The sequence below is a fragment of the Dicentrarchus labrax genome, unplaced genomic scaffold, assembly GCF_905237075.1.
Source record: "Dicentrarchus labrax unplaced genomic scaffold, dlabrax2021, whole genome shotgun sequence".
Classification (NCBI taxonomy): domain Eukaryota; kingdom Metazoa; phylum Chordata; class Actinopteri; family Moronidae; genus Dicentrarchus; species Dicentrarchus labrax.
The window spans coordinates 34,094,850-34,111,759 of NW_026136711.1; the positions used below are offsets into that span (position 1 = coordinate 34,094,850).

The 16,910-nt window shown below is 37.9% G+C and overlaps 2 protein-coding genes across 8 annotated transcripts; both read right to left on the reverse strand.

Moving 5' to 3' along the window:
* Nucleotides 1-375: 375 nt before the first annotated feature.
* LOC127371741 (odorant receptor 131-2-like) lies at nt 376-7,939 on the reverse strand. Of its 6 annotated transcripts, none has more exons than XM_051414755.1 (3): nt 7,705-7,939; nt 6,746-6,897; nt 376-1,886 (listed from the first exon to the last, which is right to left on the reverse strand). In XM_051414755.1, the coding sequence occupies exons 2-3, from the start codon at nt 6,893-6,895 to the stop codon at nt 1,119-1,121; spliced, it is 918 nt and encodes a 305-aa protein (XP_051270715.1). In that variant the 5' UTR covers nt 6,896-6,897; nt 7,705-7,939; the 3' UTR covers nt 376-1,118. The 6 variants fall into 6 exon arrangements, with proteins under 6 accessions (XP_051270715.1, XP_051270711.1, XP_051270712.1 ...); XM_051414751.1 differs by having other exon boundaries at nt 6,746-6,905; nt 7,705-7,938; XM_051414752.1 differs by having other exon boundaries at nt 6,746-6,905; nt 7,636-7,709.
* Nucleotides 7,940-8,314: 375 nt separating this feature from the next.
* Nucleotides 8,315-12,836, reverse strand: LOC127371751 (odorant receptor 131-2-like). 2 transcript variants are annotated; one of them, XM_051414785.1, is made up of 4 exons: nt 12,612-12,836; nt 12,361-12,385; nt 11,495-11,654; nt 8,315-9,345 (listed from the first exon to the last, which is right to left on the reverse strand). In XM_051414785.1, the coding sequence occupies exons 3-4, from the start codon at nt 11,642-11,644 to the stop codon at nt 8,578-8,580; spliced, it is 918 nt and encodes a 305-aa protein (XP_051270745.1). In that variant the 5' UTR covers nt 11,645-11,654; nt 12,361-12,385; nt 12,612-12,836; the 3' UTR covers nt 8,315-8,577. The 2 variants fall into 2 exon arrangements, with proteins under 2 accessions (XP_051270745.1, XP_051270744.1); XM_051414784.1 differs by having other exon boundaries at nt 12,361-12,835.
* Nucleotides 12,837-16,910: the final 4,074 nt, after the last annotated feature.

Below are 16,910 nucleotides of genomic sequence, written 5' to 3' on the forward strand. Positions count from 1 at the left end.
CTGCACTAGCATGCTGGGCAAAACAAGCAGAAATGGAATCTAATATAGGTATGTCTTCATTAGTGTATAATCACCTGAAAATAAGAATAGTTGTGTTTCTGTTACCTTAGAATGAGCTGCTTTTATCAACAGAGTCAGCAGCCAGAAACCTGAACCTCTAATAGGGCCTTGCACATTTTTCTCGAGTTTCACGGCCACCGCTTTCAGACCGTGTGAACACAATCAAACCGAAGGCCAAATGCAACAATTGTATTAAATGAGTTGCTGATTTAGAGCAAAGCCAACAAACTACAAGTCTGAAAATGCTCTTATTTAAAAAATATCTCATTTGGCATCAGAAACAGTGAGCAGGAGGAATGGAGAACCACCAGGAGCTGAGGACTTTCTGCAGTTTAATTGTGGCATGAGGAGAAAAAAAAATACAATTACAGCAGTGATAACAAAACATTTAATGTATTTATTCATTCTTGGATACCAAAGACACACAGTTAATTTAGTCAGCTGAATGTATCCAATACAGGACAGAAATGCTGGAACTGCAACTGAAGTAGTAACACTGTGACAGCCACGTATCTCTCTTCACTCTTATATGTGTTGAAGTGTTTCACATAGGAGTGCAGCAGCAGACCTTGATTTGTCTGCCTGAACTGGTTTATAGACTTTCCACAGGTGACAATAAGAGATCTGAATAATTATTATCTCCAACCAAATATGTGTCGAGCAACAGTAAACAGTCAATTAACATACAATTAGGACAAACATTGTAACAATAACAGTAATGGGGCTGAAATTAGTGATTATTTTCACCATCTGTCAGCTGACTATAAAACAGAGAAAAGCATAAAGCATCAATAAAAATGAGACTTAATTGCTACAATATCAACACAAGGCATTAATGTACCTATAATCACTCCATTTTGACCAAACTTGTTGATATTTTTGTTCGTTGAAATGATTAACACTGAATGAACACTACACTAACTTGACTTGAATCTGGAGTTGTAACAGCTGTGTTTAAATGTTACAGTGTCTGCATGAGAGCAAACCCGGAAGTTCTGCAAAGCTTTCCTTTTACTTTTACTTTTATTGGAAAGATCTTGATGTTTTTGAAAGGTTGCTTACAGTATGGTGTATTTACACAACAGATACCTTTTAAAGTACTTCCTGAAAGTATTGTCTCGTATGCCATAGATGATTGGACTGATGGATCGTGGCAGGATCTGTACAATAACATAGAAAGCAAAGAGGGAGTCTGTATAATTCACAACGAACCATTTCCTCACTACATCTAATAACTGGGGGGCTGCATATGTTGCCATGCACAGCAGCAGCTGAAACCCATGGAGGAGGATTGTGTTTCTGGCTTTCTTAGCATCTTTGCTCGCAGTTTTTGCAGTGAACAGAATTCTGAAATAAGTGTAAAAGATAGTGATCCAAACTATAACTAGAAACACTGAATATGTGATATCCCTCTTCTTGATGATGAGGGGACCTGGGAAGGCAGTTTGTCTGAGGCAGAACACTCTGGAATAAAAGAAGTCCAGAGGCTGCGTGGCCAAAGTGATGAAGAGATCAGACATAACAGAAAACATGGTTGTTGTCCAGATTAAACCAATCAGCAATAACGTTCTCTTTATGGTGCAGATCTGTACGTGGTGGAGGGGGGCGCAGATGGCGATGTAGCACTCCACCGCCATGCAGGCCAGGTTCAGAGGTGTGTTTTCGGTGGTGAAAAGAGTAAGCAGGATGAAGGCGCAACAGAGGGAGACGTTTATTCTGTAGACAGTGTAGCTGATGACAAACAGGATGACGGTCAGCATCACTTGGATCATGTCGTTGACCACCAGGTGAATAAAAAGGATATAGCGTGGATTCATATAAAATATCTGGAAGGTAGAACAAGAGGAAATGATTAACAAAAGAGGGAGAGTCTTTTTCTGTTGACATGAACAAATGGTATTGTTTGTGGTAACTTTTTCTTTTTTGTGATCTATATCTGGATAAAGACAGCTGATCCACAGGCCTTTGCATTTACACCTGGTGTGACTAAGCATTCTTGTTAATTGATGGAGGTTTGTTGCGGCCAGTGAAGGTGACGCTCTGTGACTTGAACTGCTCTCATTGGCTGTGCTTGGTTTGAGTTGACCATAGCCTGGAACAAGGGCAGCTTCCTGATCGCACACATTGTCATATTACAGATAAATAGTATACTAGTTGTGATGTTTCTGAAAACATTTTAAGTTTGAAATAGTCAATACAGTAACAGAATCTTGATTCATATTAGATCAGCACTACTTAGTTTGACAGTTAGATCTGAGATTTGTGTGTTATGCTGGACAGACTCACTGACTCACAGACTCACAGGGTGTCAATCACAAGGTAACCACGCCCTAAAGCATACCCTGATTTATCATCTATTTTGCTTTAAAAACGGGACATAATTTACTAAATGAACATCATGCTGTGTGGAAGAGAATGTAAAACTGGACATTGAGACCATAAACTCATCAAGAAACTTTTTTCTGAGCTTATAAGTCAAGTGAGAAGTTGGGTAATTTCTCCCCAAGGCTCAGTTCTATCTGACTTCTTTTTTGCAGCCTGTGGAGCTGCCCCCTGCTGGCCATTAGAAATAATGCAGGTTTAAGACACGTTGGCTCCACTTCACAAACCCAGAAGCTCTGTCAACTTATTATATACTGTCACTGTTAGGCAGTTGGCTACATCATCAACAATACAAAGATCAATAAGTGGACATTTTAGATTAAAGTGCTGCGATTTGTGTGGAATGTTCTGTTTGAGTAGCTGTAGCCCTATCTTAACTTAATCTTATTTGTTGAAAATAATCACTAACATGTAATTGTGTTATTAAAGAGTTATGTACAGGTAAAGGGCTTAGCAGTGACTCATTATGACAGTAATTAGTCAGGTAGACCCTGAGTGAAATGCTACATGCACATTGTTGTATGTCTATGGTTCTTGATGTCAATTTTAATTTCTATCTGAAATAAATTAAAAGGGGATCAGACCTGGTGTTTGGTGAAGGTGTGAATGAGATTTGCGTTGATGTAGTTGATGGAGATACCGAGAACCACAACAATAACATTCTTGGCCACAGCTTTAGAGAAGGAGTCTGGATCCCGACCCACCGCTGTCACATTGGCAGATGACACGTTCATCTCTTGAAAGCTGAAGTTTGCCTAACAGAAAATAAAATAATAATAATATACAGTTATTAGTAAATGTAATGTCTGCAATAATTATAGAATACAACAAATTTAAAGAATTGGACCACACTGATTAAAGGACAATTTAACAACACCAGTTTTAAGAAACAGTTTGAAAAAATACTACAAATATATCTTGAAATAATATTTCTAATTGAGTTATTTCAATGAAATGAAATTATAGCATACTGGTATTTCTAATCCATTTTACCATTTCAAAAGAAACAACATTAAACAACCAAATCTTTTCATTTATTACATTTTTATAGATCTATATAACATCCTTCATTAGGTCAGACATTACTTCCATTTATATTATCATACATTTCCGTTACTACGTAATACAGTCATGCAAACTGTAGCACATGTATGTGTATTATCATGTTTCCATGAAGGCGTCACTTCACATTATATTATGAAGTGCAGCATAAGCTTTCACAGTGAATCTAAAACATACTCTATTTAGTAATGCATGCTATCATATGTAAACAACACATATATGACCATTACCTTAATGATTCATAATGAACTAATCCGTTATCGATTGTTCCTGTTGTACTTTGACGATTTACACCAGAGTGAGGGGGGCTGTATTACTCATAAATATGGTCATAAATAATTAAAATCCAAACAAAGGTTCTGCTAAAGTCAAAACCAGTTATACATTTTTGTTACAAGCAACCCAGTGGTCCCAGCAACCATTCCCATTTCAACTGAATGCAGCTGAAGATCTTACTTCGCATATTAAAATAATGGTAACTGTACAATATCAAGTGTACATGTCTGTGTCGTCATAAATATAAATAGATGTAGTCTATTAGTAGTTCTAGCATGACAACAGTTACAGAAGAAGGACTTACACTTATAAATATGCATACATTTTTTAACTAACTTGTATTGTTCAACCTACAGTATTAAGTGAAACCTTCCCACTAAGTTTAAACTGAGCTATGTTTGAATTTAAACACACCTGGTGCAACATCTTACTGATGAATAAGGATGGATTAGTATTTATCATCAAACTGTTTATTACACTGTATAATGATAAATTTGCATGTGTACCTTATAATATCAAAAGTTTTGACAACAGTCCAACATCTGCTATTGGTACAACATTTTGGTGTTATTTCTTTTTTTGAATCATCTCCAAAAGAAACTATCCATAGCAGCACATTTAGAACCTGTGTGACGACTTAAAATTAAACATAAAAGAGATAAAAGATGAATTACGTATAGAGAAAAAAAAGTGTGATAATGGAAACATTTGTTGAAAGAAACTAATCATTAACTTAAGTTAAAGTCATTTTTAGCAGGAACACATTTTTAAAAAACAGTCCCAGCTTTAAAAATGTACATTTCAGTTGTTAAGAATTACTTATAGTCTCATCTAATAGAGTCTGAACATTGTTCTAGAAGTGTGAATGAGAGGAAATATAAAAAGTTCTGCAACAGGAATAATTAATCACATTTAACAATCATTGAAAAATACATAACAAACAGGACTGTGTACATTTGTTTGCATTTTGTACTACAACCAGCAGGTTACTCAGTTAATAATTGTCATTGTCATTTTTAGATATATGAGCGCAGTGTGCAGTTGGTGGCACTTACCTTAGTTATTGCATTTAGACAAGGATACCAGCATAATGGCGCCAGTAAATCTCTGACTTTATATCTGATGTGTTGAACCCATACACAGACCTGTGGGTAGTAGGTGGGTGTGTATGTGCACCTATATTTGTGCATACAAGTGTGTGTGTGTGTGTGCGTGTGTGCGTGTGTGTGTGTGTTGAAGTGCAATCTGCAACCTCCCTGCTCGAAGCCACTAAATCCTACACACTGGTCCTTTAATGCCAATTAGTTTAAAGGCAAAATGTATTTTTACAAACTTACAAAATGTAACTTTCAAGCAAGGACCAGATTTTTTTTTTTAAATGAAAATCTTAATTTGCAAAACTAAACTTTGAGTAATATACCTAAACGTTTTTCCAACATAGAAGAATAACATGTACATGCACATTAAATTCATAAACTAAACATGACCAATTTCAGTTATTCTGACCAAACTTATATTTTGCACATTGTACAGCATTATCTCTGAATAACTCAAAATTCCGTACAACTTCTGCAGGTAATTTTCAGTGCACATAAACATCACACCTTAAATGGTTGTTTAGTTTACGTTGACTTTACACAGAAACCTCTTCAAGTACTTCCTGAAAGTATTGTCTCGGATGCCATAGATGATTGGACTAATAGATCGTGGCATGATCTGTACAATAATATAGCAAGCGAAGAGGGAGTCTGTATAAGTTGTAGGGAACCATCGCAGCAGAGCATCTTTCAACTGGGGCGTTGCATATGAAGCCATACACAGCAGCAGCTGAAACCCATGGAGGAGGATTGTGTTTCTGGCTTTCTTAGCATCTCTGCTAGCTGTTTTTGCAGTGAACAGAATTCTGAAATAAGTGTAAAAGATAGTGATCCAAACTATAACTAGAAACACTGAATATGTGATATCCCTCTTCTTGATGATGAGGGGACCTGGGAAGGCAGTTTGTCTGAGGCAGAACACTCCAGAGGCTGCGTGGCCAAAGTGATGAAGAGATCAGACATAACAGAAAACATGGTTGTTGTCCAGATTAAACCAATCAGCAATAACGTTCTCTTGATGGTGCAGATCTGTACGTGGTGGAGGGGGGCGCAGATGGCGATGTAGCACTCCACCGCCATGCAGGCCAGGTTCAGAGGTGTGTTTTCGGTGGTGAAAAGAGTAAGCAGGGTGAAGGCACAACAGAGGGAGACATTTATTCTGTAGGCAGTGTAGCTGATGATAAACAGGATAATGGTCAGCATCACTTGGATCATGTCGTTGACCACCAGGTGAATAAAAAGGATATAGCGTGGATTCATGTAGAATATCTGGAAGGTAGAACAAGAGGAAATGATTAACACAAGAGGGAGAGTCTTTTTCTGTTGACATGAACAAATGGTATTGTTTGTGGTCTATATCTGGATAAAGTCAGCTGATCCACAAGCCTTTGCATTTACACCTGGTGTGACTAAGCATTCATATAAAATATCTGGAAGGAAGGAGGAAGAATGTCTGAGGTCAGAGCTATAAGATTCAAACAGAGTCATCCTCAAAAAGTCAATCACTGGAGGAAAAAGCGTCAGAGCAGCCAACAGACTGGAGTTGAGCTCTGCTTCCATCACAGTTAGTTTTTTGGTTTGTGGTCATTTTGAGACTCAGTAAAGTTTACAGCCTGCCATACTGTTGCTCTGTGTGCAATAATGCAGCTAAATAAACGTGCAGATATTTGACTGACAACATGTGAGTGGGTCTTCTCGACTGATGACTCAGAGCCCTATTTAAAACATTCAAAAATTCAACCAAAGTGTCCTTCCACATTTATCAACAGCTACAAGAAGTAGAGCTGCTGATCATATCTTGAATTCATTATTCATTCATCATGGTCAAATTATTCTTCATCATCCTCACATACAAAGGAATACTACACCTGGTGTTTGCAGAAGGTGTGAATGAGGCCTGCATTGATGTAGTTGATGGAGATCCCGAGAACCACAACAATCACATTCTTGGTCACAGCTTTAGCGAAGGAGTCTCGATACTCTATGACCATGGTCACGTTGGTGGATGACACGTTCATCTCTTGAAAGCTAAAAAAACAGAAAGAAAATAAGAACATTCATATATAGATATACAGAATACAACAAATACCTTATAAAGACAACACTGATTTTAGGAGGATCACACTTTTACCAGCACTATTTTGTGGTGAAACACCAAGAGAAAGAAGAGTAATAACACATTTTTGAAGACTTATTCATGATCATAATGTATTTTCATCTACAACAACAACACGGAGACAGAGACAATGACAAGATGGGTGATAAATTCATAATGGCATTTACATCTATTTATGAAAGCCCCTGAAAACTGCTTCTTAATATCAAAAGCTGCAAGAATAGTCTTACATCTGCTGTTGGTACTGAAATGTTGAGTTAAAAAGAGGATAATTCGGCCATTCAGTAACAGTCCTCACCTCATCCAGAGCATCATCTTAAAAAGTAAAAATCAATATATCAATCTTGTGATTGAGTGGAATTCATTTAAAATCATAAAAATTAAAGTATGATAATGAAAATAATAACAGTGGTTCTTATGTAATTTTTGTCTTTCTAAACCCTCATAAAATCCTCATGTTAAAGCTGAGCACAAATTAGAAAGTAAAATGTTTTTTTAAAGACCATCCTCAACTCTTTTGTTATCAATATTTGTTGTAGAATAAGATTAAGAGTCTTGTCTTTCAAACTGTCCATTTACAATTTACATTAACAGATATAAAACAGTGCAAGTAAAAAATATTAACATTAAACTTTGTTCTACCGTAGTGATAAAAGATCAGTCCAGTCACAATTCAAAGGTATCGTGGGGTTCCCATCAGGTGGCACTTACCTTAGTTAATGCATTTAAACCAGGACACAAACAGTACGTCTGTAGAAAATCTCAGACTTTATATGGGGCGTGGTGGCAGATGTCTCTGGATTCCCTGACATCATTTATGTTGTTTTGGCGTGTCTTATTTTAACAATCTCCTCCTAGCAAGCAACACTTCTGTGTCAATCATAATCTGATGGTGCTGTGACATGATGTGACCACTGCACTGTGCGACTCATGTGGGCCCGTTCTTCGCTGCTTGCAGCTTTAATATCCTTTTTCCTTTTTCAGGCTCAAATATGGATTTAAAAAGATGTGAATCTGCATTTGCACAATAATAAATGTAACTAAACCTAAAAAGCAGAGGCCTCATGTACAAAGTAACAGAGACGTGTTTAAAAGTTCATTCATCAGCAACATCTTTTTGTGATTGAATTGTAATAATATAAAACGTTTATTAAATGAAATTTTGATACTGGTGCTGAATGACAACATAATATACTTTATTTCAATGAACAGATTTCAAATTGTGTCCTAGGAGTCTGAGAAAAAGTATAAAAGGTCAAAAGGAAAACCACTGAACAAACATTAAAACTTCAAGGGAAAAATGCACCACAAACAGGTAAAATTATTATTTAAAACAGATTTTAATAAATAAGAATAAGAATGACAGGGGTCAACAATAAGGATTGCCCGGGGCAAGTAAAATGCAACTTTGGGCTAATAAATCTACAGACACTTGGCTGAAAACTTGTCCTTCTTTAATTCTATTGTGCCCTTGTTCAATTAAACAGAAACTAAGGAGTTAGACTTCTTGCTTCCTTCTCATCTCTGTTGAGATTTGCACAGGCTCATGTAAAGCCCTCTGTATGATAACCCATGAATTGATGCTTACTGTGGGCTCATTTTACACAACAGATATCTTTTCAGGTACCTCCTGAAAGTCTGGTCTCGTATGCCATAGATGATCGGACTAATGGATCGTGGCAGGATCTGTATAATAACGTAACAAGCAAACAGGGAGTCTGGATAGTTCTTAGGAAACCATTGCAGTAGAGCATTTTTTAACAGGGGCTCTGCATATGTTGCCATACACAGCAGCACCTGAAACCCATGAAGGAGGATTGTGTTTCTGGCTTTTTTAGCATCTTTGCTAGCTGTTTTTGCAGTGAACAGAATTCTGAAGTAGGTGTAAAAGATAACAAACCAAACTATAACCAGATACACAATATAGGTAATATCCCTCTTTTTGATAATGTGGGGATTTGGAAAAGCAGTTTCTCTGAGGCAGAAAACCCGGGTATTAAAGAAGTCCAGAGGCTGAGTGGCCAAGGTGATGAACAGATCAGGAAGAACAGACAACATGCTGATCGCCCAGATTAAACCAATCAGCATCAACGTCCTCTTGACGGTGCAGATCTGCACGTGGCGAAGGGGCATGCAGATGGCGATGTAGCACTCTATCGCCATGCAGGCCAGGTTCAGAGGAGTGTTTTCAGTGGCGAAAAGAGCAAGCAGGATGAAGGTGCAACAGACAGAGACATTTATTTTGTAGAGGATGTAGCTGATGATGAACAGCATGACGGTCAGCATCACCTGGATCATGTCGTTGACCACCAAGTGGAAAAACAAGATATACCGAGGATTCATGTAGAAGATCTGAAAGGTGGAAAGAAAACACAGGCGGGAAGTAAAAGTTTGTTTTACAGTAAGTGTACTGCAGCATTATACAGGAATAGCAATACTTGAATTGTTACTGTTCTCATTAGCAAATATTGTATTGATGGTTACATTAACTTAATGTTTTGCCATTTCTTACAATTTACTGTCAAATCATTGAAAGGTTCTGAAGACACCAGTGGCCGTTAAGTTTACTACAGTCATCGTCATATTGCTCGCACTCCCAGTCAACTCAGCCAGGCTGAATAACATTATCGGGGCCGCCCCGCAACGCCAGCCGATTGTAACCTGCACACGTCAAAGCCGGCCAGATCAGCCCCAGGAGTCTGGTTGGCTTGGTCAGTACTCCACTACAATAAACCCAATAAAATTCAGTTCATTTGACTGTTTTACTGTATTTACTGTTACTGTATTGTCCACCTCCGCCTGCTAGTGTTACAAAGCTGCTCTCCTTTCCAACTGCATCGGAGCATTTTGCTGTGATTGAAAATAAGGATGTGTCACTGTTAAAAAATATTTTTCAATGCATTTATAGTTGATAAACCCAGAATGATTTAGTTAAAACGCTATTGCTGATTGCAGTTTCAGAAGTGCTATTGTCCCAGTTAAACTTTCACTTTCAATCAATAATTTAAGATGATAAATTTAATGTTTATGAACCAGGACCTCCTGAATTTGGATTAAGTACAGTAGCTTGTAAATTTAGTAGGCTACACCTGTTATTTTTCAGATATCCACCGATCAGCCATAACATTATGAGCACTGGTTTCCCTGACTGGTCCCAGACCAACAGACTGCTCTGCACTGTGTGTTCTGACCCCTTTCTATCAGAACCAGCATTAACTGTTTCAGCAGTTTGAGCTACAGTAGCTCGTCTGTTGGATCGGACCACACGGGCCAGCCTTCATTTCCCACGTGCATCAATGAGCCTCGGCCCCCCATGACCCTGTCTCTGGTTGTTTTCCTTCCTTGGACCACTTTTGATTGTGCTTGCTTCTAACACATCAACTTTAATGACAAAATGTTCACTTGCTGCCTGATATATATATACACTATATGGACAAAAGTATCTGTTAATTCTTGAATTCAGGTGTTCCAATCAGACCGCTTGCCACAGGTGTAAAAAGTCAAGCACCTAGCCATGCAGTCTCCATTTGCAAACATTTGTGATGCAAAATAGGTCGTTCTGAAGAGCTCAGTGACTTCAAGTGTGGTACTGTGAATGGATGGCGCCTTTGCAATAAGACGGTTCATGAAATTTCATCCCTGTTGGATATTCCACTGTGATATTATTAGAAAGTGGAAGCGTTTAGGAAAAACAGCAACTCAGCCACAAAGCGTAAGACCACTTAAAATCACAAAGTCAACTACTGCTAAGGCACATGGTGGAGGGATTATGGTTTTTCAGGGTTTGGGCTAGGCCCCTTATATCCAGAGAAGGGCTATGTTAATGCTTCAGCATACCAAGACATTTTGGACAATGCTATGCTTCCAACTTTGTGGCAACAGTTTGGGGAAGGCCCTTTTCTGTTCCAACATGACTGTGCCCCAGCGCACAAAGCAAGGTCTATAAAGACATGGTTTGATGAGTTCGGTGTGGAAGAACTTGACTGGCCCGCACAGAGCCCTGACCTCAACCCCATCAAGCACCTTTGGGATGAACTGGAGCAGAGTTTGCGAGCCAGGCCTTCTCGTCCAACCTCATGACCTCATAAATGCTCTACAGAATAATTGGGCACAAATTCCCACAGAAACCCTCCAAAATCTTGAGGAAAGCCTTCCAAGAAGAATGGAAGCTGTTATAGCTGCAAAAGGGGGAACAACTCCATATATAAGAATATGTATTTGAAAACAATGTCATTACAGTCCCTGTTGGTATAATGGTCAGGTGGCCAAATACTTTTGTCCATATAGTGTATAGATAATCAGTGTTATTCACTTCACCTGTCAGTGCTCACTATGTTGCTGGTCGCTGTTTATTTAATCAACATTGAATATATTCTGCTGCTACATAATTAAAAGCATTGGATTCAACTTGGATTGGGATTTAATTAATGAAAATATTTCTAGCATATTTCTTTAGTAAATGTAATATTACTGCTTGCACATAATTAAAGGAATGTCATACCTGGTGTTTACGAAAGGTCTGAATGAGGGCTGCATTGATGTAGTTGATGGAGATGCTGAGAACCACAACAATCACATTCTTGGTCACAGCTTTAGTGAAGGAGTCTCGATACTCTATAACCACAGTCAAGTTGGCCGATGACACGTTCATCTCTTGAAAGCTGAAGATGTAACAAACGAGAAAACATAATGGTAAATAATGACGACAATTAAAGAGTACAAGAAGATATTGACCCACAGATGAGACAATCCACTGTTTTGTAACACAGGCAGTCCTAAAATTTAAGACCAGAACTTCCAAGAAAATATCATTATAAACCCTTATTATTAATATTATTAATAATAATAATATTATTATTATAATAATAAAATGATTATGATGTTTGTTATATCTTTTAAATATAATAAACAATATTATGATAAAAGCAAAACACATTTGTTAAACTGAAGAAAACATTTTAGTTGAATTTCTTATTGAATGTTATGTATCAAGGAAAATGTTAATGTAATATTTATGTAATATTTTGTACATCCCTAATGTACAAACTGTCATTATATATATATATTTTTTAATGTTTAAAAATTCAAGCTTTTTAACCTTCTTAATCATTATATTCCAAAAGAGCCTCACTTCACATTATTGTACATTATGTTTTGTGCATGAGAGGGCACCAACCGTGAGTCTAAGATATATACTGCTTAAACTGGATCATGACAATTTCCACAATTTGTTTTTATTATCTACAGTATTTAAATCTGTATTAATCATAAATGGTCAAATTGAAACTACCAAGTCAGAAGCAGCTGTTGTTGTGAGCTAAAAGCTGTGAACATTCATTTCTAACAATAAGAGAAAGAAGCACTCACCTCTGGCTCAGGTTCAGGGCCTCAACTTAAAAGATAAAAATAAGTGTGTTGTTATTTGAAACTGAAGTGAATTGCATTTAAAATGTAGCATATAGGATCAAAAAGAACATAAGAACAACTAAACAAATTTAGCTGAATATAGTTGTGATAGTTAAGGTCCTTTAAACAGAATTATCATAACTGTTTTGCTATCAATGATTTTTGCTGAATTAGCCTTGATGTCATGTTTATATTTGAGGTTTGAACCAAACTTGTGTCTTTTCATCGCTTTGTCCAGTAGACTCAAGAATCTGGATGAGAGAATTTAAAGTAAAAAGTGTCCTGCAACAGAAAAAATACAAAAAAACACACAAATGTTGTTATTGCATTCTGTAGACAACTATAAAGTTCAAAGCTATCAAAGTAACATTAATTAACAGACAAAAAGGTTGACGTCATTGTTGGTTCAATAATAATTGTTACTGAGACATATCGCAAACCATATGACTGCACAGTACTCACCTCAGTTAATGCTTTTTGACCAGAGACAGAGTTAAGACTTTATATATGGTTTGGTTGGCAACTGGAGGAGTGTGAGTGTGTGTGTATGCTGTTCGTATGCATGTAAATGAGTAAATCTACAAAATTGCAAAAATGAACTTAAAAAACTACCTTATTATACCAAAATATCATTTAAATAAATAAAGGACAACATGCACAATCTTTGGTCTATGTTTAATTCCAATATTTGGTCCGAAGTAGATTGCAAGTCCAGACTGAGAAACCTGAACATTGCTATGACATTCATGGTACCCAGAGGATGAAACCTACTGACTTTCCTTTAGCACCACCACACTTTTTTTGTGTGAAATTAGTTTTTTGTGTGAATTTGATAGAGACACACATTATTTGTAATTGAATTGAATTGTAATCACATTTGTGATCCTCTGACTTTGGTACCATCATAAGGTTAACCTCACTTTATACCTACAAGACTAATGACATCACGCTATCCACAATTAACAAATCTACAGAAAAAACAAAACAAAAACAAAAATCAAACAAACAATCAAATAAATAATACAGGTTACACACTCAGCGCGCCCCTTTGTTTAAAGCAGCAATAGCTGCAAGGATCAGGCTTTTCCCATAGCGAGCTTTCTTGCACCTCAGTGTTGGGTACCTCTACCCAGAAGGCAGTGGGGTGAGATATTGATTGGGTGGGTGTGTAATGTCCAGTTCTATTGTGGTTGCAATGCGTGAGATGGCCCTGTTGTTTAGTTCTGTGATATTGGGTGTGGGGAGTCCGATTATCTTGGCCGCTGTGTTGGTGACGCGTGTGAATTTTGCCTGGTTGGTGACAGTTAGCATGTTGTAGAAACAGGAGGAGCAGTATATGAGGATGGGCTGGATGATACTTTGATACAGTAGTAGGAGAAGATGGGGGGAAACATAAAGTCCTTTGAGTTTACGGATGACAGATCTAATCACAAAGTCTGCTGGCTCCTTTTGAAGATGTCAGTGGTGTGTTGGTTGAAACTAAGTTTATTGTCCAGTGTTACTCCAAGGTATTTAAAACTGTCAACCATTTCAACTGTTTGGTTATTGATAGTAATGGGGTGCTGTGGTTTCGGGGAAGCAATGATGAGTTCTTTGGTCTTACTGACGTTGAGGTGGAGATGGTTGTCCTCACACCATTTGCTGAAGTGTGTGATGGTGCTGTGGAAGTCGAGGACGGAGTGCTTGTCTGTGAATAGGGCAATGACGGCTGTGTCGTCTGAATACTTGGGGTAGGTGGTGATGGGTGAGGGACTGGTGCAGTCGTTGGTGTAGAGTGTGTACAAGAATGGGCCCAGCACACAGCCCTGCGGCGCTCCTGTGTTGATGGTGAGTGTAGGTGATGTGGTATTGCCCACCCGCACCGCTTGCCGTCTGTCGCTGAGGAAATTGTGCAGGAGATGGATCAGACAGGTGGAGACGTTGAACATGACAATGGTTTTTGCATAAACAGTAAACTTGTTGCGGTTTGATCTCTATTCACGTGACCAAACCTTTGAAACCAGGTTCCACAAAGCAGTGTTTTGAAATTGCCACTGTAACCGTTGCAGTGTAACCTGCCGGAACGCTTTTGCTGATGTAATTGTAATGACAGGGCCACACAGACAAATAGCTGTGCACGAACATTAGAAAAACAGCAGCAAGGGGCATCCTGATAGGTCACCTGATAGAGCTAGTGCCTCATGCAGCAGCCACGGGTTTGAGTCTGACCTGTGGCCCTTTGCTGCGTGTCATCCCCTCTGTCTGTCTTTCTTTCCTTCCCTGTCGCTCTTCAGCTGTTAAAAAAAAATAAATTAAAGGCAATTTATTTTTTTAAAGTATATTTTTGGGGCTTTTATTGCCTTTATTGTAGTGAGAGCTGAAGATAGACAGGAAAGGGGGGCAGAGAGAGAGGGGATGACACGCAGCAAAGGGCCGCAGGTCGGATTCAAGCCCTGGGCCGCTGCAGCAAGGACTCTACCCACTGAGCTATCCGGGTGCCCCGGCAATTTATGTTTTTAATCTTATATTTATCTATTTTTATACATTTTTTGAAAATATCTATGAGCTTCAACATTGTGGTGTCAGAGAAGGTCTTCTAAAGTAACACACTTATCATTTGATTTGATCATACAACGAGGGAGGAAATAGGGTTGGCCATTTTGATTGATTGTAATTTATAGTCATTGACTATGAAGACTTTATTATCTTCAAACCTAAAACTACAAAATCCTCTGAAATTGGAGGTCCATGGTCTAATGTGCAACTACTGTGGGGATCCTTGACATGAAAAGGTTTGGGAACCCCTGCATGAGGCTATAAACAAACTACACCACGGTCACAGGACTTCAACGTCACTACGACTAAACTTCCAATTTATAATTGAATCTGGTAAATAAATTTATCAAAATATAATTTTGTTTGATTAGATTTTAATTAGAATAATTTGTGTGATTTGTACTTTTGCCCCACTGTGTGATTTTTCTTTTTTAATGGTTAAATGTTTGACAGCTAACAGTGTGTAATTATAATGTAGGCGTTGTAATGTTAGTGCATCACTCAGTGCATTACTTCCTGGAACTTTTTTTGTCTGTTAAAAAACACATATTGTAACTTCCTCGGTTTAACAGTCCGGCCCCACACTTCCTCCAACATTGCACTTGCTTGAATAAACTTACTGTCGGCAGGACTTTGTTGCACGTTCCACAGGAAGGACTTTTGGGACCTCCTGACATTTTCACTAATCCTCAGTGTATTCAGGAAGTGAGTCATGCTGCAGGACACAGAACGAGCAACCATCTCATCAACACTCATTAGGCCCCATCAGTAAAGGTCACACACACTGGGGTAGCTTGTTATGTAGCATCCAGCATGCAGTGCACGCACACTCAGTATCAAAGGGATTTATTAGATATGTCTTCTGAGAGAGTTTCTCATCATTGTCATTAAAGGAATCTGCAATTAGAGTCTAATAGCTTGTGATATTTTAAATGTCCTTTTTAGTTAATGAAAAACAAGTTGCAGCATACTCAGTGGAGAACAGATGATTAAGTTCACTGACATTAACAAGGTTGTTTAAAAAATATCCTCTGTGGACAGCCGGTAATCCACAAGAGCTTTGTTCCTCCCGTCTGACTTGTTTGCTCTTTTATGAACTTTCATTATGAAAACAATTAACAGAAACTAGCCTTTAGAGCAATTCAAAGTTTGTTTGTGGTGATCACAACTTTACAGTGATGTTGTTGTTGCATCATTTCATATCAATAAAGTCACAAGAAAAGATCTGTGTTTATGAAGCAAATTCAGTCCTCTGCTTTCATCCTAAAGTTATCAAATTACTATTGACTACATTTCTAATATCCTGTGAACTCATCTATCATTAACATTCAATTATTTAGTCGATAGAAAGTAATTTTTGGATAACGTTATTCAGCATGGGTTGATTTGTAAACACTGAGCTAGTGAGTAGCATGGAGTCAATGGTCCAAATGAAACATAGGAACACTGTGGGTAGTAACGTCATTCTGAATATGATTGTAATTTATTTTCCTGCGTTCAGTCTAGTGTTTGTCACTTTTGGCCAAAGACCAGGATGATGCTCACTCATGTCCATGGACTGTGTACAAAGCACGAGCAGCATGACACTGGCTACAGTTCACTTAATGGTCACCATTGTCACAACCAACAATGGTTTACCCTAAGCTAGAAAAACGTTATATACCATTATATAATTTTTGGAAATGGCCAAAAACTCACTGGTTACATTTTCTCTAATGTGAGTCTGAAATAGGAATTCTTTTTTGTAAGAGATTGTAAACTGAATATCTCTGGTTTTGGCCGCCTGGTATCATCTTAAACTCTCGGAAATTGAGTATTTTTGTACTACGTGGTGCCATTTTATAGATCACACAATTAATCGAGGCGCTAATTAGGGATGTGCAAATCCAGCTTTTTCTTTCCTGCTATCAACCCCAAAACCCGACCTCAAGGTATCTGCCAATAGTATTGATCCAATACTGTACCAGTTCTGTGTT